A 24,304-nucleotide genomic window follows, 5' to 3' on the forward strand; every position below is an offset into this window, starting at 1 on the left:
GCAGGGTGTTAATTTGCCACTACTATAAAATAAAACATTGCTGCGCAAGAGCTCCTTTAAATGATGAGCTGCCCTTAGATCCTCATGTTCTGATTCACACCAGATTCCCACGTCTTTAGGTCTATGACACTGAACAGAGACTGCAGCATCCTGCTCCTTCCTCAAACCAGACATGAGGAAAGTCTTCTCCACCAAAGGCTTCAGAAGATAAGGGAATGAAAAGAAAAAGAAGTTGCTTTAGCCCTTTCTTTCTTCTCTGTTTTCCTCTACATTTTTCTCAGGACACCTCCTCTAGCACATCCTTAACTTCCTCCTCAGTTCCCATTCTTTGCTCTCCCATCCTTTCGTTGCTTTGAGGACTGCACTTCAGAAGTCCTGAGAATCAGGCTATGAGATGCATTTCTACAAAGGCCTCTTCCAGGTTTACAGCCATAGAAAGGGGCCTTACTCCTCTGAAAGGCTGATGGAGGCTGCCACAAGTGGCCCAGCACTTGCTCCCCTCCTGAGATTTCTCTACCTGACCAAGCAGAGCAGAAGAAAGGTCCTGCAGAGAAACAAAATGCTGCTGGTAGTCAGTTAAAGTCAAGACAAAGAGCTGCACAGACATCGGCTGAAGCTACAGGCTCCACCTATGCCCCACAAACAGCTTTTATCCTCAACTCCCACCACCTCACTTCAAAAGAAAGTTCATTTGTGATGGAACAGATGGAGAGTTGTGGGCTCCCGGGCAACATCTCTTAGCTGACCCTTGAGTCACTGCCGTTTAGAGTCCTTCTTCATGATATCATACGTGGCAGGGCAGAAGTGAGAATGCAGCTGAGCCAGCAAAGCCTGGGATGTGATCTCTAGCCTTGTCCCTTGGCTCTTCTTGTTCCATATGTGCACTGCATAGGTGTTATTAAAGAGGTGGTGGAGCTCCGAGGAGCTGACCACTTCAAAGTATTTCTTCCAGTCCTGCCACCGAATGGGATAAAAAGCCTCACGGGGCAGAGCACTCACTCCTTTGCAGCTTGTACTGCTCCGAAGACTCCTGATGGAGCACCACTTCTTGAAGACACGCGTTAAGAGCTGTGGGCCCTGGTGCCCCCAGATCCAGCTGTTGTAGTTCTCCACAAAGTCCTTCATGCAAAGTTCCATGAACTTGTGTTTGGGCGTAAAGGACAGAAAGGCCCCGTTCAGTACATACTTGGACTGGGTACCAAGCACATTGGTGAGGTTCTTCAAGTTCCTAAGCACAATGAAGTCTGTGTCCAGGTAGATGCCACCAAATTTCCACATGATGGCAATTCTGCAGGCGTCAGACAGGACAGGTAAGAAATAAGGCTCCCAGCGCTGCTGAGCCTGCAAGTACCACTTTGCCAGAGGTGTCCCTGAGAAAAGCTCCAGCAAGTCCAGGGGCCGGATTTCCACATTGGGGAAGCAGCTCAGCAACGAGAAGCCCCAGTGGTTGGGTAACGAGGTGTTACTGTTTGCCAAACCTTTCATGAGCACCACGACCCTTGTCTCAGGGTGCGTCCTGGCCGCTGACTCCACAGAGCACATGAACAGATAACTTGGGTTAGTTCGCTCCGAGGTCTCCACAAAAAACACATCCCCTGGGGAAGGACGGGGCCCACCAGCAATGGCACGGGGAGGAGAAGGCACAGAGTCAGCACAGCGGATTTCAACAGGCAAGCTGTAGACTTGGCCCCTGCCCTTAGGGTCCTCCGTGATTCTCCAGTACAACATGATGGAGGCAAATGACATGAACTTAAAGGTGAGGATAAACAGAGCCCTGAGCCTGTGGCTCAGCACCACCCTGGTCAGTTTTAGCAGGCAGTTGGGTATCCTGAGCATTCTCGCTCCCGTCAGAGCCTGCCTCTCCCAAGACAACCGTCGTGATCTGAAGGGGAGGAAAGAAGAAAAAGACATTGACACGGAAGGCAACAGACCACAAGCCTCAGGACAGTACTATGGCAGAGCCACATGCTGAACTCTCCTTCATGCCGACATGCTTGAATTATGCCTTTAGGTCATCTTTAAAAAAGTATCCTGGCTTCTCCATGCTGCCACAGTGCCCACATGGCCCCATCAGAAACCACAGCTCATGTTCAGGTCTTGAGATTATGTGACAAAGCTCATCTGCACACCCACAAAAAGCTCAAAGGGACAATGGCAGGAGAGGGAGCCCAAATATACCCTGCCGGGCTACTCCCAGGCCCATCACTGGGGCCATCAGCCCATCAAAGGCCCATCTGCCCAAGCCCAGAGGAACACAGGAGCACAATGGCAGGCGGGATCCCGGATCAAGGACTCTGGAGGAACCAGCACCTTGTCTGGGCCCCTCCCAGGGCTTCCCCAGTGTCCAGGCATGAAACTCATCACCAGAGTCACCAGAAGCAGCTCTCCAGATCACCTTTCAGACTAAGGGGGTCACTGCCTAGGGGTGGGACATATTATGGGGTGCAGGGAAAGAACAGTTTGAAATCACACAGGACTTGTGAGATACTTAGCAAAGGAAACAAAGGTGGAGCAAGGGAGGCGTTTAGGTGATTTTGGGAGGAACAAGAGTGGGAAAATAGAGGTGTAAGGGGATAACAAGGGCCAGACGCAGGTAAATAGCTTGCCAGTCAGTACGCTTGTCTGGCCGTACGCTGCGCCTGATCAGTCTCTCTTGTCTTCTTACTAAATTCCTTTCTGACTCTTTCCTGGGTGAGGGCTTTCAATTCTGTGTGCACATGTGCATATCAAGGTGTGAATGCAGCAACTGGAGTCAGACCGCAGGTCGGAGGGCCTATGTGTCCGTGGTGCCAACAACTGGAGTTGAGTGTGGGTGTGCAAGTATGCAATGGCTAGCAAAGATCAAGTGGACCAGCCTGTGAGTATGCAAAGTGGCCTGGGAACCAGAAGCGTGAGTGGGTCCCTAAGGGCCAGCTCTGGGTGTGAGAGCACCTGTGTGTCTCTAAGGCGAGAGCACAGGGGGGTCGGCTATGGGACATGGAAAGTCCTGGCCAGATGTGTGTGTGTGTTTGAGAGTTCGTACCAGCAACTGGAGTAAGGCTGCAGCCCTGGGGACTTGTATGTCCAGGTGCCAGCAACTGGGGAGAATGGGATCCAGGGGCAGCTACTGGGCTGCGTGTCTAAGCCCAGCTGCTGGAGGGATCCACCTTGTACATGTCTATGTATATTCTCACTTGTGGACTTCCATCCTGTCCAGCCAGAGAGGGAAGCAGGATGAGGCTGTTGGTGCTGCCTATGTTCATGTGGGTGCTCTGAGTGTCTGCCCATGATCTGTGTGGCCAGCCATGTATATGTACATATATATGTAGTGTATACGTGTGCTGTGTGTGTGTGTGTGCCTGCTGAATACATCTTCAGCCTCGCTACTGTCTGGACATGGAGCAGCAGTAGTCTCACCTCTCTTGGGCTGTTGGATCTGGTATGATATATGGTCCTCTAGCAAAGATTACTCTCCTTCAAAAACAAAATATGGTCAAACCTTTCCCTTCATTTATCACAAACCAAGGCTGACCCTTACTTCCCTGGATGCATACTGTGCTTGCCACTTGTAAGAAAATACAGCATTTATTCCATTTTATCTTCATCAGTCCATTATTTTCAAATCAGACACGTACAAGAAGAATCCTAGATACTAGGATTTTAGATTCTCTTTTGTCCTCTAGTTTGCTGCCATACTAATGATCCTGACACCTGACAGTGAGTAGGACAGCTGCTTCTGAAATGTTTCATTTCCCCAGAGGAGAACCACCTGCCAGCCTTCCCCAAAACTGAGAACTCATCTAAAACCCCAGTGCTATCATCTGGTCCTGTCAAGAGGTCTCAGCTCCCAGAATCACAGAATGGTACTTGTTTCCCTTCCATTTATTCCTCAATAACCACCCTGTGTCCCATATTTACTACAAAGCTCCACAACATGGTAGTGTTCACTATGTTCCTTCACACAGCATCTCTGTTCTTGACCATGCTTTTAATTTTATATTTAAGCCTCTAGACTTGAAGTACTTAACACTTTCCTTCACTGAAAAAACATAATCGTATTTTTCCCTTCTTTCACCATTTAAAACCACACTTTGTGAAAGAGAATCGAACATTACGACTGTTAAGACTTCAGCACAGCAGTCATCTTTAAAAGGCACATTCTCCTCTTTTCCCACCTATTCTACCCACAGAGCGAGACCTCTAGCAGCATACTCAAGTGTAGGGGGACACCTATATACCGTCCTGTCAGGCAGCTGAGCTGGGATACACAGTGCTATTTCTGCTTTTACAAGCCTAGTGTGAATGTCCTGGCCAGCCCCCAAGTTTAGATCTCTGAAGTCCAAAGTGTAGATTTAACCATAAAGAGATATGTTGCAGCAGATGGAAGAGCAGAGATGAGTTTATCTCCCAGAAAGTCCTACAGTTTTTAACAGTCTGAAATAAAGTGTGTCAATGCACAGTCTAATTGAAGGGCACTGCTATTAATGTGCCAATGCCTTCCTCAAAGCCTTCATAGTCAAAGTGGTGCCAGGCTCTTACTAAAGAAAAAACCAGTAAGGTTTCACAATGAATATACTCTTTAAAGAAAAAAAAAATTCTCTGAAAGATGCAAACCACTTTAGTGTCTTCTCTGCTTTAATCCCCGTTTCCCTTTTGGTAAAAGTTTACATAATTTAAAAGAAATAAAATCAATACCATCCAACAGTAAAACCAGAAGTTTTGTGAGACAAACCAAAAATGTGCAGAATGTAATGGAGAACTACATTATGCCTGCTACAGATAGCTACGGGTCAGCTTAATAACAGAACAGAATTTTTCCATTTCAGATTAATCATTCTTCAGTTGAAAAAAAGAAAAACCTCTGCTGAGATTTTTTTATCTCTCAATTTTTTTCCTCCATTTGAACAAAAGCCTTACCATCTTATGATTTTTCAACACATCTTCAGTCCACAGAGAGACCGCTTTGGAGCATTTCTACTCTACCTGTAGACAATGACACATCATCTGGCCGGTAGCACTAGGCACTGGCGTGCCTGGGAACGGCCACATCACGGTGAGCTGCCCTTCCCCTCCGTACCCTCTGCTTTCCTTCAGACTCTAAGAGGGTAACACACACTTTCTTTCCTTATAGTTGCAAGAAATGGCAAGACTCTGCCATCTCCCCTCCCTCTGTTCTCTCCCTTTTCTCTCTATTGCTGCACTCGTGTTTGGAAGAGTGAGGGCGTGAGATTTTTTTAACCACATTACACCTGAGCCCACAGCACAGTTACTGCTAGGCTAGTAGTACCGCACCAGCAAAGAGTTTGGGGGTGGGGGAAAAGAGATGGCTATGCAACTCCACCCTGCAGAAACAGCACATCAACGGGGCAAAAGTTTACTCCAGCTCTGCCCCACAATGAATCTTTTAAAGCCTGAATATCAGGGTTTGCAAATAAAACTGCATCTATTCTATGGCTTTTGCCTACACAACTTGTTCAAAGGTCACCACTCGTGAACACCTGCAAGTGGCTAGTCCTGGCCCTTCTCTAGAAAGCTGTACTTGGGAAAATGGCAAAGCGCCAAGGCAGCAATACAGGGGTATGCCAGTCTCACACATGGAGAGGGGAAACTGTACCCAGATTACGTCCACATGGGGTTTGTACTGTTTGGCCATGTCATTGCTAAACCACTTTACACCCCAGCATAATGAATATACTGCCATAGGCAAAACATTCTTGACTTGGGGAATTTCACTTAATTTAATTTATTACAAATCAACATAAACTTTTAATTACTGATTCATCTACTGAGGGGAAAAAAAGACAACCAACCAACAATTAAACAAACACTTTTCTCCTCTTTCCCCAGGCTCATCTTCAGTCCAACACTGCTTCTCCTCCCTTCCTAGTCTCAACTTGCCTTGTTTTCACTGTGAGTTACATTCAGTGTCCTGGTTTTGGCTGGGATAGAGTTAATTTTCTTCCTAGTAGCTGGTATAGTGCTGTGTTTTGGATTTAGCATGAGAATAACGTGATAACACACTGATGTTTTAGTTGTTGCTAAGCAGTGTTTAACTAAGTCAAGGACTTTTCAGCTTCCCATACTCTGCCAGCAAGGAGGTGCACAGGAAGCTGGGAGGGGGCACAGCCAGGACAGCTGACCCAAACTGGCCAAAAGGCTGTTTCATACCATGTGACATCATGCTCAGTATAGAAACTGGGGGGAGCTGCCTGGGGGACAGCAATCACTGCTCAGGGACTGCCTGGGCATCAGTCAGCAGGTGGTGAGCAGTTCCATCACCCGTTTTTTTCCTGGGTTTTGTTCCTCTCTCTCTCTCATTGTTTTCCTTTTCATTACAATTTATTATGATGATTATGATTGTTATATTTGATTTCAATTATTAAACTGTTCTTATCTCAACCCATGAGTTTTCTTACTTTTGCTCTTCAGATTCTCTCCCCCATCCCACCGGGGCGCGAGGGTGAGCGAGCGGCTGTGTGGTGCTTAGTTGCCAGCTGGGGTTAAACCACAACAGTCCTTTTTGGCAGCCAACATGGGGCACAAAGGGTTTGAGATAATAACAGATTAACCAGAGCATATTAACAATTTATATCTGTTAACAGTTGCCGGTCACAATACTGATTCATCTGTTCTCGATATTAGTTTATCTGATCTGCACCATGCTCTTTTTTTTTGCTGTACATGTTAAAGGTTGGTGTTGGGTTTTGCCATTTGCTGTGCTCTGCAGTGATTAGTGATGTTTTGCCTGGGAGATTTGTTGTTAAAACACTGTCCTTGAGCTTAATCTGGTATTTGGGCTTTGTACTGAAGCCATTACTGTACTTCAGGTACCACCTCATGGAGACAATTAGCAATTATACCTCTTCCTCTGAGAGGTTTTTTACAGAGGAAATACAGAATAGTACCTTCGCTACCTTCTTCTATGATGTCTCCTCCTTCATTACAATAACTTCTCAGTATCTTGAACATCCTTGGGTAGTTAAGATACTTCCATTGGTATTTCTTGGGAATATTGTTTTCGTTTTGTCTAAGGTTAATAAGCAATCTAAGAATATCATCCAGAGATCTGCCCCAAGGCTGGATAGTTATGAGTGGCAGGGTGGGTGGGATAGTATGGGCAAGTATCTAGGACAGTGGGCACCTCCAGTGTCTTGGAACTTCACCCCTGAACAAGTGCAGAATCCTGAAAAACTAGTAAAGTATTTGGAAAAAGTATGCTGTCACCCTGGCAACTCCAGAGAGACACTTATCACTGCAATGTGCTGGGGCCTGGCCCATGCCTACCGAGCCCTGTTCAACACTATTCAGAACCCTCAAGGGGAAGAGAAGGCCTCTGGATCTGACGACAAAGCGACAGGCACTGCAGCTACTCCAGCCCCGGCGACAGACACTGCGGCTACTCCAACCCCAGCAGCAGGCACTGTGGCTACTCCAACCCTGGCGGCAGGCACTGCAGCTACTCCAGCCTCCCCAACAGGTACTGCAGCTGAATCAGAGAACCAATCCATGCCGGTATCAGTTGCCCCTACACACAAGAAGAAATACAAAAGAAAATCAGCTCGTTCAGTAAGGGATGAAGATGAATCAGGGCCATCACAAGAATGGGAGGAGGAAGAGACAGAACCCATAAATGAGATGGTAACCACCCGATCCCTATCCCTGAGTGAGCTGCAAGATACATGAAAAGATTTCAGTCGTTGTCCAGGCGAGCACATTGTCACCTGGCTGCTCTGATGCTGGGATAAAGGGGCCAGTAGCCTGGAATTAGAGGGTAAATAAGGCAAGCAGCTGGGATCCCTTTCTAGGGAAGGGGACATTGACAAAGAGATTGGAAAAGGGGCACAAGCCCTCAGCCTCTGGAGGCAACTACTGCCAGCTATGAAGGAAAGATACCCCTTCAAGGAAGATGCTATATATCGCCCAGGCAAATGGACCACTATGGAGAGAGGTATCCAGTACCTGAGGGAATTAGCTGTGCTGGAGGTGATTTATGGTGACCTGGACAATGAGCAGTTACCCAAAGATCCAGATGAAGTCCGGTGCACACAACCCATGTGGCAGAAGTTGGTACGGAGCGCACCAGCATCGTATGCCAACTCATTGGCAATACAGACCTGGAAAGATGAAGAGGGACAAATGGTGGGTGAAGTGGCTAGCCAACTCTGGCAATAGGAAGAAAGTCTCTCTTCCTCCCTCATCTTGGCTGTGGAGAAACTGTCCTGGGAGTTCCAGCAACTCAAAAAGGAATGATAGGGCCTGCTCTCCACCTGTATGGACCAGTATCTCAGCTATTAGGACTAAGTGTCCCTCTGCTCAAGAGAGAGGATATAGTGGATACACACCATGGGCCACCTTGTGGTTTTACCTGCGTGACCATGGAGAGGACATGAAGAAGTGGGATGAAAAATCTACCTCGACCCTAGAGGCACAGGTACGTGACTTGCAAGGAAAAACAACCACACAAGGGTGTTCTTCCAGGAAAATTCCTGCTCCAGTTTCCAGTGAGCAGTTCCCCAGAGCAGAAGGGTTGATTTTACTTCCAGTCTTAATAAAGGGACTTTTGATTCACATTTACAAGAAGTGAGTAACTAATACTATGACCTACTACAGGGGACTAGAGTAGCCCTGCCTCCAGCCAGGTGGAAGAAAGGGACAACCGGGTTTACTGGACTGTGTGGATTCAATGGCTTGGCACATCAGACTCACAGGAGTATAAGGCTCTACTAGACACCGGTGCACGGTGTACCCTAATGCACGGTGTACCCTAATGTAACCCTAAGTTATAAAGGGAGAGAACTCATCTGTATGTCTGGAGTGACAGGGGGATCCCAAGAGCTAACTGTATTGGAGGCTGAAGTGAGCCTAACCGGGAATGAGTGGCAAAAGCACCCCATTGTGACTGGCCCAGAGGCTCCGTGCATCTTTGGCATAGACTACCTCAGGAGAGTTTTCAAGAACCCAAAAGGGTACTGGTGGGCTTTTGGTATAGCTGCCTTGGAGACAGAGGAAATTAAACAGCTGTCTACCTTGCCCAATCTCTCGAAGGACCTTTCTATTGTGGGGTTGCTGAGGGTCGAAGAACAACAGGTGCCAATCGCTACCACAACTGTGCACCGGCAGCAATATCGCACCAACCGAGACTCCCTGATTCCCATCCATAAGCTGATTAGTCGACTGGAGAGCCAAGCAGTGATCAGCAAGACTCGCTCACCCTTTAACAGTCCCATATGGCCAGTGCAAAAGTCTAATGGAGAGTGGAGACTAACAGTAGACTATCGTGGCCTGAACAAAGTCATGCCACTGCTGAGTGCTGCCGTGCTGGACATGCTGGAACTTCAACATGAACTGGACCCAAAGGCAGCCAAGTGGTATGCCACAATTGATATCGCTAATGCATTTTTCTCAATCCCTTTGGCAGCAGAGTGCAGGCCACAGTTTGCTTTCACTTGGAGGGGCATCCAGTACACCTGGAACAGCCTGCCCCAGGGGTGGAAACGCAGCCCCACCATTTGCCATGGACTGATCCAGACTGCACTGGAACAGGGTGAAGCTCTGGAACACCTGCAATACATTGATGACATCATCGTATGGGGCAATACAGCAGAAGAATCTTTTGACAAAGGGAAGAAAATAGTCCAAATCCTTCTGAAGGCCGGTTTTGCCATAAAAACAAAGTAAGGTCAAGGGACCTGCACAGGAGATGCCGTTTTTAGGAATAAAATGGCAAGACAGACGTCGTCAGATCCCAATGGATGTGAGCAACAAAATAACAACCATGTCTCCACCAACTAGCAAAAAGAAAACACAAGCTGTCTTAGGTGTTGTGGGTTTTTGGAGAATGCATATTCCAAATTACAGTCTAATTGTAAGCCCTCTCTATCAAGTGACCCGAAAGAAGAATGATTTCAAATGGAGCCTTGAGCAATGACAAGCCTTTGAAAAAATTAAATGGGAGATAGTTCATGCAGTAGTCCTTAGGCCAGTCTGGGCATGGCCAGATGTAAAAATTGTGCTCTACACTGCAGCTGGGGAGAATGTCCCTACCTGGAGCCTCTGGCAGAAAGCACCAGGGGAGACTCGAGGTTGACCCCTAGGGTTTTGGAGTCAGGGATACAGAGGATCCAAGGCCCGCTATACTCCAGCTAAGAGATATCAGCAGCTTATGAAGGGGCTTGAGCTGCTTCGGAAGTGGTTGGTACTGAAGCACAACTCCTCCTGGCACCCAGACTGCCAGTGCTGGATGTTCCAAGGGAGGGTCCCCTCTACACATCATGCAACTGATGCTATGCGGAGTAAGTGGGTCGCACTGATCACACAATGGGCTCAAGTAGGAAACCCCAGTCACCCAGGAATCTTGGAAGTGATTATGGACTGGCCAGAAGGCAAAGATTTTGGAATATCACCAGAGGAGGAGGTGACGCATGCTGAAGAGGCCCCACTGTATAATAAACTGCCAGAAAATGAGAAGCAATATGCCCTGTTCACTGATGGGTCCTGTCATCTTGTGGGAAAGCATCGGAGGTGGAAGGCTGCTGTATGGACTCCTATACAAGTCGCAGAAACTGCTGAAGGAGAAGGGGAATTGAGTCAGTTTGCAGAGATGAAGGCCATCCAGCTGGGTTTAAATATTGCTGAATGAGAAAAATGGCCAGTACTTTATACTGACTCATAGATGGTGGCAAATGCCCTGTGGAGGTGGTTGCAGCAATGGAAGCAGAACAACTGGCAGCGCAGAGGTAAACCCGTCTGGGCTGCCACATTGTGGCAAGATATTGCTGCCCAGGTAGAAAACCTGGTTGTAAAAGTATGTCACGTAGCTGCTCATGTACCCGCTCACGTACACAAGAGTCGGGCCACTGAAGAACATCAAAACAACCAGCAGGTTGATCAGGCTGCTAAGACTGAAGTGGCTCAGGTAGCTCTGGACTGGCAACATAAGGGTGAATTATTTATGGCTTAGTGGGCCCACGGCACCTCAGGCCATCAAGGAAGAGATGCAACATATAGATGGGCTCGTGATCGAGGGGTGGACTTGACCATGGGCACTATTGCATGGGTTATCCATGAATATGACACATGTGCTGCAATTAAACAACCCAAGCAGTTAAAGCCTCTGTGGTATGGAGGATGGCTGAAATATAAATATGAGGAGGTCTGGCAGATTGATTATATCACACTCCCACAAACCCGCCAAAGCAAACGCCATGTGCTTACAATGGTGGAAGCACCCACTGGATGGCTGGAAACGTATCCCATGCCACCATCCAGAACACTATCCTGGGCCTTGAAAAGCAAGTCCTATGGTGACATGGCACCCCAGAAAGAATGGAGTCAGACAATGGGACTCACTTCCGAAACAACCTCATAGACACTTGCGCCAAAGAACATGGCATTGAGTGGGTATATCACATCCCCTATCATGCACCAGCCTCTGGGAAAATTGAATGATACAATGGGCTGCTAAAGACTACACTGAGAGCAATGGGTGGTGGGACATTCAAACACTGGGACACACATTTAGCAAAGGCCACCTGGTTAGTCAGCTCTAGGGGATCTGCCAATCGAGCTCTGCCCAATCAAAACTTTTACACACTGTGGAGGGGGATAAAGTCCCTGTAGTGCACATAAGAAAACATGCTGAGGAAGACAGTCTGGGTTACTCCTGCCTTGGGCAAAGGCAAACCCATTTGTGGGATTGCTTTTGCTCAAGGACCCGGGTGTACTTGGTGGGTAATGTGAAAGGATGGGGAAGTTTGATGTGTACCTCAAGGGGATTTGATTTGGGGTAAAAATAGCCAGTGAGCTAAATGGTATGATGTGATGTAAATTGCTATATAATACTGTATGTCATCACTATTATGGTTGCTACATGCCATATCAACAGTATTACAGTAAGAATCACCCAGATGAATGAAGAATGAACTTTGATGAAACTGAACAAAGTGCAGTGGTAATGGAACCAGAACTGGCTCCAGCATGCAACAATCCAACACCACACACCATCTCTCCTGCTCTGAAGGACCATTATGACAGATGGAACCCAAAGTCATGGACTAAATGAACCCAGTGGACATTTTAGAAGGATGGCCCATAGACCAAGGGAACGATATCTGTGTGTATATATTAAAAGACAGGAAAAGTGGTGGTGATTAATTGAAATGTACTGGAAAGTGTGGGACCTGGGCATGACATAGATGGTATAGAATAAGGGGTGGATACTGTCCTGGTTTTGGCTGGGATACAGTTAATTTTCTTCCTAGTAGCTGGTATAGTGCTGTGTTTTGGATTTAGTATGAGAATAATGTTGATAGCACCCTGATGTTTTAGTATAAACACTGCTTAGCAACCACTAAGTCAAGGACTTTTCAGCTTCCCATACTCTGCCAGCAAGGAGGTGCACAGGAAGCTGGGAGGGGGCACAGCCAGGACAGCTGACCCCAACTGGCCAAAGGGCTGTTCCATACCATGTGACATCATGCTCAGTATAGAAACTGGGGGGAGTTGGCTGGGGGGCAGCAATCGCTGCTCGGGGACTGCCTGGGCATCAGTCAGTGGGTGGTGAGCGGTTGCTTCACTTGTTTTTTTCCTGGGTTTTGTTCCTCTCTCTCTCTCTCGTTGTTTTCCTTTTCATTAAAATTTATTATGATGATTATGATTATTATAATTATATTTGATTTCAATTATTAAACTGTTCTTATCTCAGCCCACAAGTTTTCTTACTTTTGCTCTTCAGATTCTCTCCCCCATCCCACCGGGGTGGGAGGGTGAGCGAGCGGCTGTGTGGTGCTTGGTTGCTGGCTGGGGTTAAACCACAACACTCAGTCTGTCACAATTCCTTTGGTGAGGCAACAGGAGGCAAAGGAGGCTGTGGGTCAGTCCTTAGCGGTTTCTTTTGGCTGCTCCTTGGATCTCACTTTTCCCCCTGCTGCTCCTTGCTTCTTACTGCTTCTCTGCTCCAGCATGGGTCAGTCCTTCACAGCCTGCAGTCCCTCGGTGTGTACTTGCCCTGGCAAAGGTTCTCCATGGGCCACAGTCCCTCAGGGGTGTCCCTGCCCCAGCATGGGTCCTCCACAGGCTGTAGATCCTCAGGGGTGTCCCTGCCCCAGCATGGGTCGCAGTCCCTCAAGGGTACCTTCTCCAGCACAGAGCACCTCCTTCCAAGAGAGCATCTCCACCCATGTACCCAACAACGCCCCCTTCCACGCGTCTCCTCCACTTCTTCCGCCCTTTACTCCAGATATGTCTCTTCACGTATCTCCTCACATCTCCTTTTGCATGTCCTCCTGTGTCCCCTCACATCTTTGCTTTTGTGTCTCCTTTTACTTGTCCTCACACATGTCCTTTTGTGCCTCCTGCCCCATGTCACCTTTTCATGTCCTTTTTTTGTGACTCCTCATGTCTCCTTTTCTGCATCCTCACATGTGTCCTCCCATGTTTGTCCTCATGTGTGCCCTTTTGTGTCTCCTCTCATGTCTCCTTTCTGTGAGTCCTGTCCCAGAATCACAGAATCTTATAGGTTGGAAAAGACCTTTAAGATCATCGAGTCCAACCGTAAACCTAACACTACCAAGACCACCACTACACCACGTCCCTAAGCACCTCATCCAAACGTCTTTTAAATACCTCCAGGGATGGCGACTCAACCACTTCCCTGGGCAGCCTGTTCCAATGCTTGATAACCCTTTCAGTGAAGTAAAATTTCCTAATATCCAGTCTAAACCTCCCCTGGCGCAACTTGAGGCCATTTCCTCTTGTCCTATCACTTGTTACTTGGGAGAAGAGACCGACCCCCACCTCTCTACAACCTCCTTTCAGGTACTTGTAGAGAGCGATAAGGTCTCCCCTCAGCCTCCTTTTCTCCAGGTTAAACAACCCCAGTTCCCTCAGCTGCTCCTCACAAGACTTCTGCTCTAGACCCTTCACCAGCTTCGTTGCCCTTCTCTGGACACGCTCCAGCACCTCAATGTGTCTCTTGGAGTGAGGGGCCCAGAACTGAACACAGTATTTGAGGTGCGGCCTCACCAGTGCCGAGTACAGGGGGACAATCACTTCCCTAGTCCTGCTGGCCACACTATTTCTGATACAAGCCAGGATGCCATTGGCCTTCTTGTCCACCTGGGCACACTGCTGGCTCATACTCAGCCAGCTGTCCACCAATACCACCAGGTCCTTTTCCCCCAGGCAGCTTTCCAGCCACTCTTCCCCAAGCCTGTAGCGTTGCATGGGGTTGCTGTGGCCCAAGTGCAGGACCTTGCACTTAGCCTTGTTGAACCCCATACAATTGGCCTCGCAGCTATCCCTAGCAGCTACCACCTTTTCTTAAATACATTCGAGCAGAGGCACCATGTGCTGCTCTGACCGGTTGCAGTTTTGGTGTACAATGGGCTGGTTTTGTCTGTTTTGGAGCTGGCTGGAACCAGCTGGAACCAGCACAGGGCAGCTCATGGCCCCTGTCCATGCAGGTCACCCCGGCAGCCCCCGGCTCCCCACACCCTGCCAGTTACACCTAATACAGAGTACCTTGTAATGTTTAAATACAGAGAAGTCCCTAGCTTTTTTATTCCCCCCTGTAAGGGTGAAATCTGGATTTGGATGTTGGATTACCAACTGGTGAACAGTTAGTTCCCCATTACCTAGTGCAAACAAAACCAGTTACAAAACACGTTAGGTGGTCCAGATTACCGACTTCCTGAATGACTCATGAATTTATTTATCTTTGTGGTACCATATGCTTCCAAAAGTTCCCTGTATAATTCTTTAGAAATTCTCTAAACGAACAAAGAAAATGAGTGACTGTAAGTGACACAACATCATTTACCTACCTGCAATGCAAAGGGCTTGCCCACAATTTACTGATGGCTTCACATTCCAGGGAACTCATCTTATAATTTACTCAAGCCTGTCAACAGCTTACCCTAAACATCTCCTTAGCACATGCCAAATTATTCTCTACCAGTTAAGCAGGAAGGTAAGGACGTCCCAGCACTGCCACCCCATCTGTACATCCTTCTCCAGAAAGCGAGGCTTTGTGTTGCAGCTAAACCAACCTAAGGAGAAATTTCCAGCAAAAGGGGGATTCCTCAGGTATCTGAGGCAGAAAATTCTGCCTACAAAATAAATATGAGGCTTTTTTGATGGTTTAGCTCCCACAGAACAGCTCGACTGAAGCACAAATCTTGGGAAAACTGAGGGAAGGTAGTTAAGAGAGCACTATTGCTCCCTCAACACTTCTCCCTTATGAGCAGTGAGGAGACAGCAAAGTCGTCGTTTGATTTCTTTTAAAGATACTCAGCAGCTGAACAGGAGAGAAATATCTCAGGCAGTAAATAGGTGCAGCAGATTACTGCAACAGGTTGTGTAACAGGTGCAACAACAGTGAAAGCACAGGGAAACCACAGGCTCCTCCATGGCAGTGCAAACACCTCTAGGTGTTTCTAGGTGTTGCTAGAGCAAAAGCTCCATTTCTTCCTATCATGAAGTCTTATCTGAAGCTACAAGGTGGCTGATGGTGGTATACCACTGAAGTCCCATCTAGTAATTTTGATTGATGAAACAAAACAAGAGGAAATGAGCGCCACACCAATGCAAACATGCAGCTGCATTTGCTTAAAATTCACTCACATTTTTACTTTAGAGGTGCTTTGTGACTAAAAACCAAAGCAAATATTAATAAGCTCCAAGCAAGGGAGTTTCCTGACCCTGTCAGAAAGAGGTGCTTTAAGACTTTGCTAGGACAATGCAGAGATGACTTAGCAGCAAACAGTTTACACAACAGCAAGAGTCAAGAGCCAGGTCCTCCCTCACAGAAACCAGGCTGCACTTTTCCATGGGGCAGGGGACAGATCTGTTGAGTTCATTTACTGCGGTGCACACACCAAGGAATAAACTTGTTATTTTAAAGTACCTTTAGTATAGTACTTTCTGTGCAGGATGGTGTGCCACACGCCAAGCATCAATCACAACATCCATCCCACAAAGTGGCCTTCACATGCTGCAGGATACCTCCTTCTATTTCAGCCCCGATGGTTAGTTAACCATGGCTTAAGCAATATGCTGTTGGCTCAGCAAGGCACAGAGCATGCCATTCAAGAGTTTCCACATGGCAGACAGGGCTGGAATTCACTGAAGGTGATATAATAGAAGTTTAGAGCATTTCTACATGGGTCAGGTGAAGTGCTGGTTTTAAATGCTTTGTTAAATATGCTCTCTAATATAGAGTCCAGGATGTTTTCCCAGATTAACATTAGGAAAAATCCAGAGTCTTTTTGCTGCTGCTTCATGGAGAAGGTCAAATCCATAATTCCATTCCTCTCTGCCAACAGGTTTTAGCCCTTGCTTTTGTTTTTCTTGGAAAGCTATGCCCAGTTTTTTGGGGGGTGCACCTATAGCTTTTCCTCTAAAAGCCGCTGGAAACATAAGTCACAAGAAAATACACAAAATCTTAAAATCTTAAACCAGTATCAAAGGAGAATTGTCAAGGTAGACTTTTAAGTAACATTTGGTGCACCAAAATTAAATATATTAAGCTTGAATCTAGAGCTAAGGAAATTTAGAATAACCAGTGGGTGTAATTCCCATCAAATACATTTGGCGTTAAGGCACCCTTAAGTATAACCAAAAAAAAAAAAAAAAAAAAAAAAAAGGCTGCTGAAAGTTTACATAAATCAGTTTCCAGTTACTGTGTTTCAGAGCAGCTACAGATACGCATTTCCTTCCTTTCAAGCACAATGGAAAATTAAAGCTTGCAAAGCTTTCATCAAGAACAAATTAGGAAAAAAACAGATCTACAGACTACGTGAATTGTCAAAGCAAAGTGTGCAGCGTCTTTCGGTCCAAAGACCATACACAACACTGCTCTGCACTGTCCTTTCCCCTTTTTTCCCTTTGCTTTTTCAAGTTTAGCACATTTGCCAAGAACAGTAAATAGGAAGTGATACTGTAAATTGTTACTATGTGCTGTGGAGAGTAATGGTCAAGAGTGGTCTCTAGAAATATTTGGAATAAGGCAGCCTGCAGCAGAAAGCTGGACGAAGGACTCCTATTTGGAGCTGTGCTTTTTGGTTCTGCCCCTGTGCTACAGACTGTATGGAAGCAGATGCAGGTCAGTGTGGATGAAGCCATTCACACAATCACAGACTCAGGGGGAAACATGGTGGCCTTTCCAAAGGGTACACCAGGTACCATAGTTAACACATTTAAAATGCCTTGACTTTTTACACAGCCTGAATCTAAGTTAATGCTTCTTGCTTATTAAGGCTTCCCCCAATACTAATACTGTACATATGAAACACCAAGAGATAATGTGTTTGATTCTGTTCACTTCTGCACACTTCATGATAATATGCTATTTGCACTTAGCTCAACCAGTGCGTATCAGGATCATATGAAACCTCCCTGAATGTACTCCTTTTAAAATTCAATGCTATTCATGCTCCACATGGCAGTCACATAGAGAATTTAGCTACCCGATCAAGACCAGAGATTTCTAATATTGAAATCGTGACTGCAAGCTCAAATGAATACAGGGCTGAACTGCTCAGACAAATACAGGGCTGAAGGGGAAGCATAATTTCTGACTTGCAGCTTTCCCAAAGCCTTCCAGGGAGCTCTGCAGGTGTGAGGAGCACCCCTGCAGCAAGGCCACCAAGCTGTGGAGCGGGAGGACCCTCTGGTGGATACCTGCTCCTCACCCCCACACGCCTTGCCCGCTCGGGGACACCTCAGGTTACCCAAAAAGCCCCAGGAAGATTAATTTTCTTCTTAACTTTACGAAAAGCTATTGCTAGTCTTTAGACTATTTATTGAAATATAAGACTCCGCGTGTCCTTGCAAGGATCTCAAACAATCTTGAATATTTCTTAGTGAAGCTTCATAAGCACGAGTAAAACACTACAGCCTCGTGTCTTTCTGAGATTTCTATGCCTATTTCATGAATAAAGTGATAAGATTTACTTGCACCTGACAGACACAACAGCAGAGGATACTGCAAAGCCCCCAGCACTAGGTATTGTACAGCTGGCCAGCACTCCCAGCTGCAAAGTACAGCACCCCAGTGACGTGGGAGCTGTAACCTGCCTCCCAACTCAAAAAGTCCTGTGGTAATTCAAAGCACACCCCTCATTTTCTTTTTTTGAACCTCCATCCCTCCTTCATGGTGGGCCGTAGCACCTTCACTTCCTCATCGCAGGTGCATCCTTCCCCACATTGCTCTGCTCCACACCTTCCTCCCCACTCTGCCATGGCCCTTGAGCCCAGCACAGGAGACACTGGGGAGCACCAGCTAGGTAGGACGGCTTCAGGAATCAGAGATGGCAACAGCAAGCATCACCAAGCCAGCAACGCTGAGCTGCGAGGCAGGACAGAAGATGGAATTGCTCAACAGAGGAGAAAGCACTGTACGAGGCAGCCGGGTTGCAGGCAGGGAACCGGGAAGGAGCTGAGAAACATGGAGAGGGCTTTTAAGCTGAGGCTCTTGCCCCTGACATTGCAGCCATGCCTATGTCTGGCCCTGTGCCCCACTGATCCGGACCCTGCCCTACAGACTGACCCCAGAGCTGCCTCGCCCCCATGGCTGGGCCTCATGTGGGGCTCCTGGCTGAGCCTGCTGCACCCCAGGGCTGCCCCACTTGGCTCACGGGGGCTGGCATGGGTCAGGGAGGGCCTGCCTGGCCCCCTCATTCCCCAGCACCCGCTGTGGCTCCCCAGTGTACTGCTGGGGCAACACCATATAGCATCAGGGTGCTGGGCTCCACTGTGCCAAACCAAGGTCCCTAGGGGATGGAGGGATGAAGGGTTTCCCACCATCCTGGTAGGAGCACCAAGCAATGCAACAAGTGTGGCAGAGCAAGGAAAGATGCCAGGGTCACTGCCAGGCACAAGGGGGAGCAGGAGGATTTATAGGCAGACCTGGGTAGAGAAAAGCTGTCAAAATCAGGAACCCAGCTATAGTGCATAGTCAGAATGGTATCTCCTTCCCCTCAAAATAGTACACAAGCATCTTATTCAGCACCCTGTCAATAACTTTTTTTTATAGCTTAGCATTTGTGTCTTCTTTGGAGCAGTTTTTGTACCTCACAGCTTTTAGCTTTCAAGAAACAGACCACACAAACCCCTCATCAATATTTAAAATAAAAGAGAAGACAGAATTTGGCTGCAGAAAGCTGCTGGAAAGGACAAACAGACAAAAGGGACAGATGCTAGCAGTACATCAGCTAGAAAACTGATACAGGTCTTTGCCACCAACAGCTTTCAAACAGTAGTTTCCTATTCCTGCATGTTTGTAGAAAGCCATGCACACTCATTGTATAACAAGGCTGGACACTGTGTATAAAATTTAAGTCTAAACACTATTTTAACCCTCACGGCTCAAGCAAATACTAGCATATGGCTAGAAAAGAACCAGCTCTTTGGAGGGACGTGCGCATAGGAGGAGACTGAGAGAATACGGAAGTCAGAACGACGCCTGGTCGGGAAGTGAGCAAATGCTGTTAATCACCAGTATTACTGCTGCCCACAAACTTATGCAAGGGCTTCACAGCAGATCTTGCAAAACAGAGAGAAAGCACTGAACACGCTGTCCTCTTCTACAGGGAGGTCAGACGTATGTGACCAGGCATCCAGCAGCATTAACAAGTGAAGAGATAGTGTAACAGAGCATACTAATGATTAAACACTTCAAGCCAATGTGTAGTAATTTTTCCTTATCCTAATCTGGATGACACTTTCTTTCTCCGTTTTTAAAATCCAGAGACATGCTGGAAAGGAAAGATGGTCCAACAGCAGACCAGTACACATGGATTCAGGGGATTACTATTTATTTTGCTGCTCTGGAACAGGTTTCTTATGGGCCAAGAAATAGGTCACTTAAAACTAAAGCATAAAATCTCACCTCAGCCTTGAAATCATAGTGAAGTAGATGTCTAAATTTCTTCAAGGATCTCAGGGGGTTATTTTTCTGTCTCTAACACAACTTCCTCCTGTGAACATGGAAGAAGTACTTTCCTCCCTGGACAGAGCCACTACAAGGCTGAACATATTCAAGACCAGGAGATATTAACCCATGTATCTTGCACAGATGGGAGGTTTTGTGCAATTATACAAAACATACAGTGTGAGCATTTTCCTTTTTAACTGAAAAACCTAAATACTAACATGACTGTACTTAATCCTTTGCTCACAGAGGAGCAGTTGGTTCACAACGCCACAATCTGAAGTTCCACCTGACCTCATTTAAACTGTTAGGCAGAGTTCCCAGCCCTGGTTTAAGCCCCGGTAAAAGCCAGTAGAGACAAGCCAAGAGGAGAGTTACAAGCAAAGAAGTAGGTGGTAACATATCACCTGTTTCCCAGTGAAAGCACTACTCAAAATAAGTTTTGTGAATCTGTTCTGGAATCTGAACGACCCAGCAATGTAAGTGGTTTTAAGTGTTGGTTTGGGCAGGAGTGCCTGTGGAAAAAAAACCAAACAACCCAGATGAGAGCAGAGGAAGGGATGTCAAAGCCAGAAGACACAGTCCAAGCTTTTAACAAGCATAGGAAGCACAACCCTTAGGGAGTTAAGTGATAGTACAGCTACGCTGATTTACTAAGGGGCTGCCAGTAAGGACAAGAGGGGTGTCCCCAGTCTCTCCTGCCATCACATACTGGAACTTGGTCCAAACCACAACAGCACTGATGGCAAGACATATCCAACTCTATACACGGCTCATCTGGTCTCCCCTCCATATATGGAACAGGTGCATCTGTACAGTTTTATATGGTAACTGCGTGTGGCAGACAGCAGCTTGTCTCTATATTAACGACCAAACAAATACAACAAAAGTAAGATGGGAGTAGAATTACTCATAAGTACCTCGCGCCAAAGTATCTGCTGATGACACCACAAAACCAAGGCAATGGTTAATTGTTGCTAAAGCAAGTGGCCCCACTCCCTTCATCCAACAGCACACCCTCCAGCCCTCACGGATGGCTGCCATTTTTGTGTTGTCAAATGAGGGGCACGCAAACAAGAGAAAGGCCTTCACTTATGACTTCCTAGTCAGTGCTTCCTCCTACAGAGCCTGTGCCTCGAGACGCTGCTAGAATTGCTACAAGAACCAAAAAAGGGGAATTTGAGTTCTGTAAGACTTGCTCCTCTGACTTGCATGACAACAAAACCCATGAATAACAGTGCAAAACCATGGGAGCTCAGCGGAAGCTAGAGAGGGTTTCTTCAGGGTTAAGAAACATCCAGTCTATTGTGAGCAACCTCTCATGCATCAGGAAACAACATGTTAGTTTAACCGGGGTAGTTCATTCTTAGCCGAAGCTTCTCAACTCACCTTCTTTCAGCAGCATTACTAGTTTTAGGTTACTACAGTTACAGGAGTTGTGTATTTCCTTACGCCTCTTTCGTAGGGGCTTTCTTCCCCCTCTCGCCACAGCAAGCATTTCTACAGCTCTATTGCGAGTCTCCATCTTTCTTCCTCAGACCTTACCCGTGCTCAGACCCCGACGTTTTTCAGGGCACGCCTGCCTGGGAACGTGACGGCCAAGTGCCCTCTCCCCTGTCACCAGCCTGCTGCCTTTCCACCCTCTCACCCAAGCCAGCCCGTCACCGCTGGCAGAGAGGAGTTGCACATTTCTCCATCCCATCCGACCTTCATCCTCCCACCGTGCTGCTGCCATTCACCCGGACCCACAGCTTCAGCATTCGACTCGTCCTTCCCAAGCGGGAGGGAGCCCTTCCAGCCTGCGGCACAGGCGGGCACCGTACGGGCAGCTCCCATCCCCGCGGCTGCTACCCGCACCCGCGCCTTCGCCAGCTCCCTCCGACAGCGATGCCCGCACAGCAGAAACCCTCGCAAAGCTGCGTGGGGATCCGAGGGAAGCTCCCCTTCACAAACCTCAGCCGAAAAGCCTTGCCACCGCCGGGGGGGAGACACCCCCCACCCCCCCGCCCCGCCTGCCTGGACCGTAGGAACTGCTCTCCGCAGAGCTCCGAGCGGGCACGGCAGCCGCACGGAGCCAGCTCTGAGCTGCCGGGGGTGCCGGCTGAGGGCAGCCCGGCAGCCGTGCGGGGCCGCCTCCCCCCGGCCCGGCAGCCCTCCGGGCGCTGGGCCCGACGAGGCGAGCGGAGCCGCCGCCGTCCCGCGGGCAGGTCGGCTCCCCGCAGGGCGGCTGGTGGCCGGCACCGCGGTGGACGGGGACGCGCTGTGCTCACGGAAAAGTTCCCCGTGGAAAAATACACCTTTCCCCGAGCGGGGAGGGAGGACGAAGCCACCAGCCCCGGCTGACGGGCAACCCGAGACCCGCGAGCCCCTCGCTCACCTCCGGGCCCACCGCTCTTGCGCCCGCCGAGAAGCGCGGATCCCTCCCGCCGCCCCGGGCAACACCGACGGCGCCCGCCCCCCCCCGCCGGTCCCGCCTCCGGACGGGCCCCGGCCGCCCCCTCCGCGGGGGCCTCCCCGGCGGGTCGGGTCGGGTCGGAGGGAGCCGGCGGGGGAAGGATCCCGTTACGCGCTGGAGCCGCCCCCGCGCCCCGGAGCGGGCGGCATCGCCCCCTCGACGGCACCGAGAAGCGGCTCCTCCCTGGGCAAAGCCACTGCTGCCTCTGGGGCGGCGGACTGGGGTTTTTTTCATTCAGAGGACACCGTTTGCAATTGCGGTAAGGCTTTTTTTGCCCTCCTTCTCTCCTCCCCACCTCCAGGAATTTCTCCTCTACCCCACGGCCGGTCGGGAGCTTGTAGCCGATCCAGGCTTTTCGTCGCAATTTTACCTGTCGCCAGGCTGTGATACATCAAGGGGAGCGCAGGTCGCGATGCGTGTCGCGGGGCGGCAGCCGGGCGATTAAACCGACCCTCGTGTGAGGCTCGGCGGCCCGAAGGGCTGGTAAACCGGGGACAGAAGGAGGAGCAGGAGCGGGTGGGAGCTTCCTACATCGTTTGGTGACAAGGGAGGTGACAACAAAGCTAACAAGAGTCAACAAAGATGTGAAACTGAAGACTTCAGTTAAAAAAAAAAAAAAAAGCTCGCCGATGAGCTGCTTACATGTTGCAAAACAAGTTTGTATCTACCCTCAGGCAGGAGGAATTTTGCCTAAATTATTCCTGGCAAATGATTGCTTAACAAGTTCTTAATGAGCGTGAATAAAGAAGGAAAATTCGGGCTCTCATTGAGAAAAGCATCTTTGACTGCAGGGCTTTTACAGGGTGGAGTAATTTGCTGGGAAGATCAGCAGAGATTTTGGGAAGCGCGTTAGATGATAATCAGGAAAGGGTTAGGTGGAGGTAATCCTACCTGGAGCAGGGGTTGGACACGAGCTCTTTTGAGAAGCCTTGCAGCCCTGTCTTTTACGATTCCCATGATACAGCATGTTACTTATGTGTTATGAAACAGTGTACCCATGAGGAACATTTCCACAAAATAAATTTTGACATTTGCCTTAAACAAAAAACACATTTTCCCCACAATTAAGTAATCTGAAACTGCTCCCCCACACCCCCAAAATAATGTTAAACTATTTCTTTTATAAGAATGGGCCTTAATCAAATTTGAAATTAAAATGTATTTCGAGATATTTTCGTCTGCCCTGCTGAGCAGAATTTAGGTTAATGAGACAGAGTCACCACCAAAGCTGTCAACGCTCACCCTTCTTGGAGCGAGGGATCGGGCCAGGTGACCTCCTGAGAGATGCCTTCCCACCCCAGTTTTTCTGCGTTTCTGAGCTGCACAAGCAGCACCCTCAGCAGGCCGTGGCGCTGAGCCCAGGGATGCTATTCCTCGCCTGGTCCCTGGGTGAAAGCAGGCATCGGATGCAAGGGAATGCAAGATGGGGCTTGTGAACTTGGGCGCATTCCGGGGCAAACACCTACATCACGAGAGCTGGTGGGGCGAGCTTAGCATCTGCAGCGCTGCCACGCACAGGCACCCTGTGAAACGGTAACAGCAGCGGGGAAGGAGGAACTGAAGCCCAGAGATCTCTCCAGAAGATTGCCAGAGCCAGGATTTAGCTCCCACGGGGCTACTACAGCAGAGATGGTAAGGTCTTAGTCTCTGGATATGGAGATGTATCTAAACAGCAGAATTTGGATCACGCACATGCCTCTCGACCATTTTATCATTAGCTCCTGAACCGCCACTGGTTTGAATTTGCCTTAAAGCGCTAATGTGCAAGTGGCACAGCTGCCCACGTGCTCGAAGGAGGCAATGACCTGGCAGGTACCCCAAGGATGCTAGCCAGCCCTGCTTGCAAATCAGAGCTGGGGTACGCTGGATCTCAGGGAGCCGAGACAGGCTGTGGGAGGCAAATGACCTACCCCCAGCCACTGTAAAGAGCACAGCACCAT

The 24,304-nt window shown here is 48.4% G+C and overlaps 1 protein-coding gene across 1 annotated transcript; it reads right to left on the reverse strand.

Moving 5' to 3' along the window:
* Nucleotides 1–753: 753 nt before the first annotated feature.
* Nucleotides 754–22,316, reverse strand: LOC140646349 (lactosylceramide 4-alpha-galactosyltransferase-like). Its single transcript, XM_072850144.1, has 2 exons — nt 22,287–22,316; nt 754–1,882 (listed from the first exon to the last, which is right to left on the reverse strand). The coding sequence occupies exon 2, from the start codon at nt 1,834–1,836 to the stop codon at nt 754–756; it is 1,083 nt and encodes a 360-aa protein (XP_072706245.1). The 5' UTR covers nt 1,837–1,882; nt 22,287–22,316.
* Between the last annotated feature and the right edge of the window lie 1,988 nt (nt 22,317–24,304).

The sequence above is a fragment of the Ciconia boyciana genome, chromosome 1 (assembly GCF_034638445.1).
Source record: "Ciconia boyciana chromosome 1, ASM3463844v1, whole genome shotgun sequence".
In the NCBI taxonomy this organism is placed as follows: Eukaryota; Metazoa; Chordata; class Aves; order Ciconiiformes; family Ciconiidae; genus Ciconia; species Ciconia boyciana.

Coding starts and splice junctions, on each gene's coding strand:
- LOC140646349 (XM_072850144.1), bottom strand. CDS start 1,836: ATGCTCAGGATACCCAACTGCCTGCTAAAACTGACCAGGGTGGTGCTG.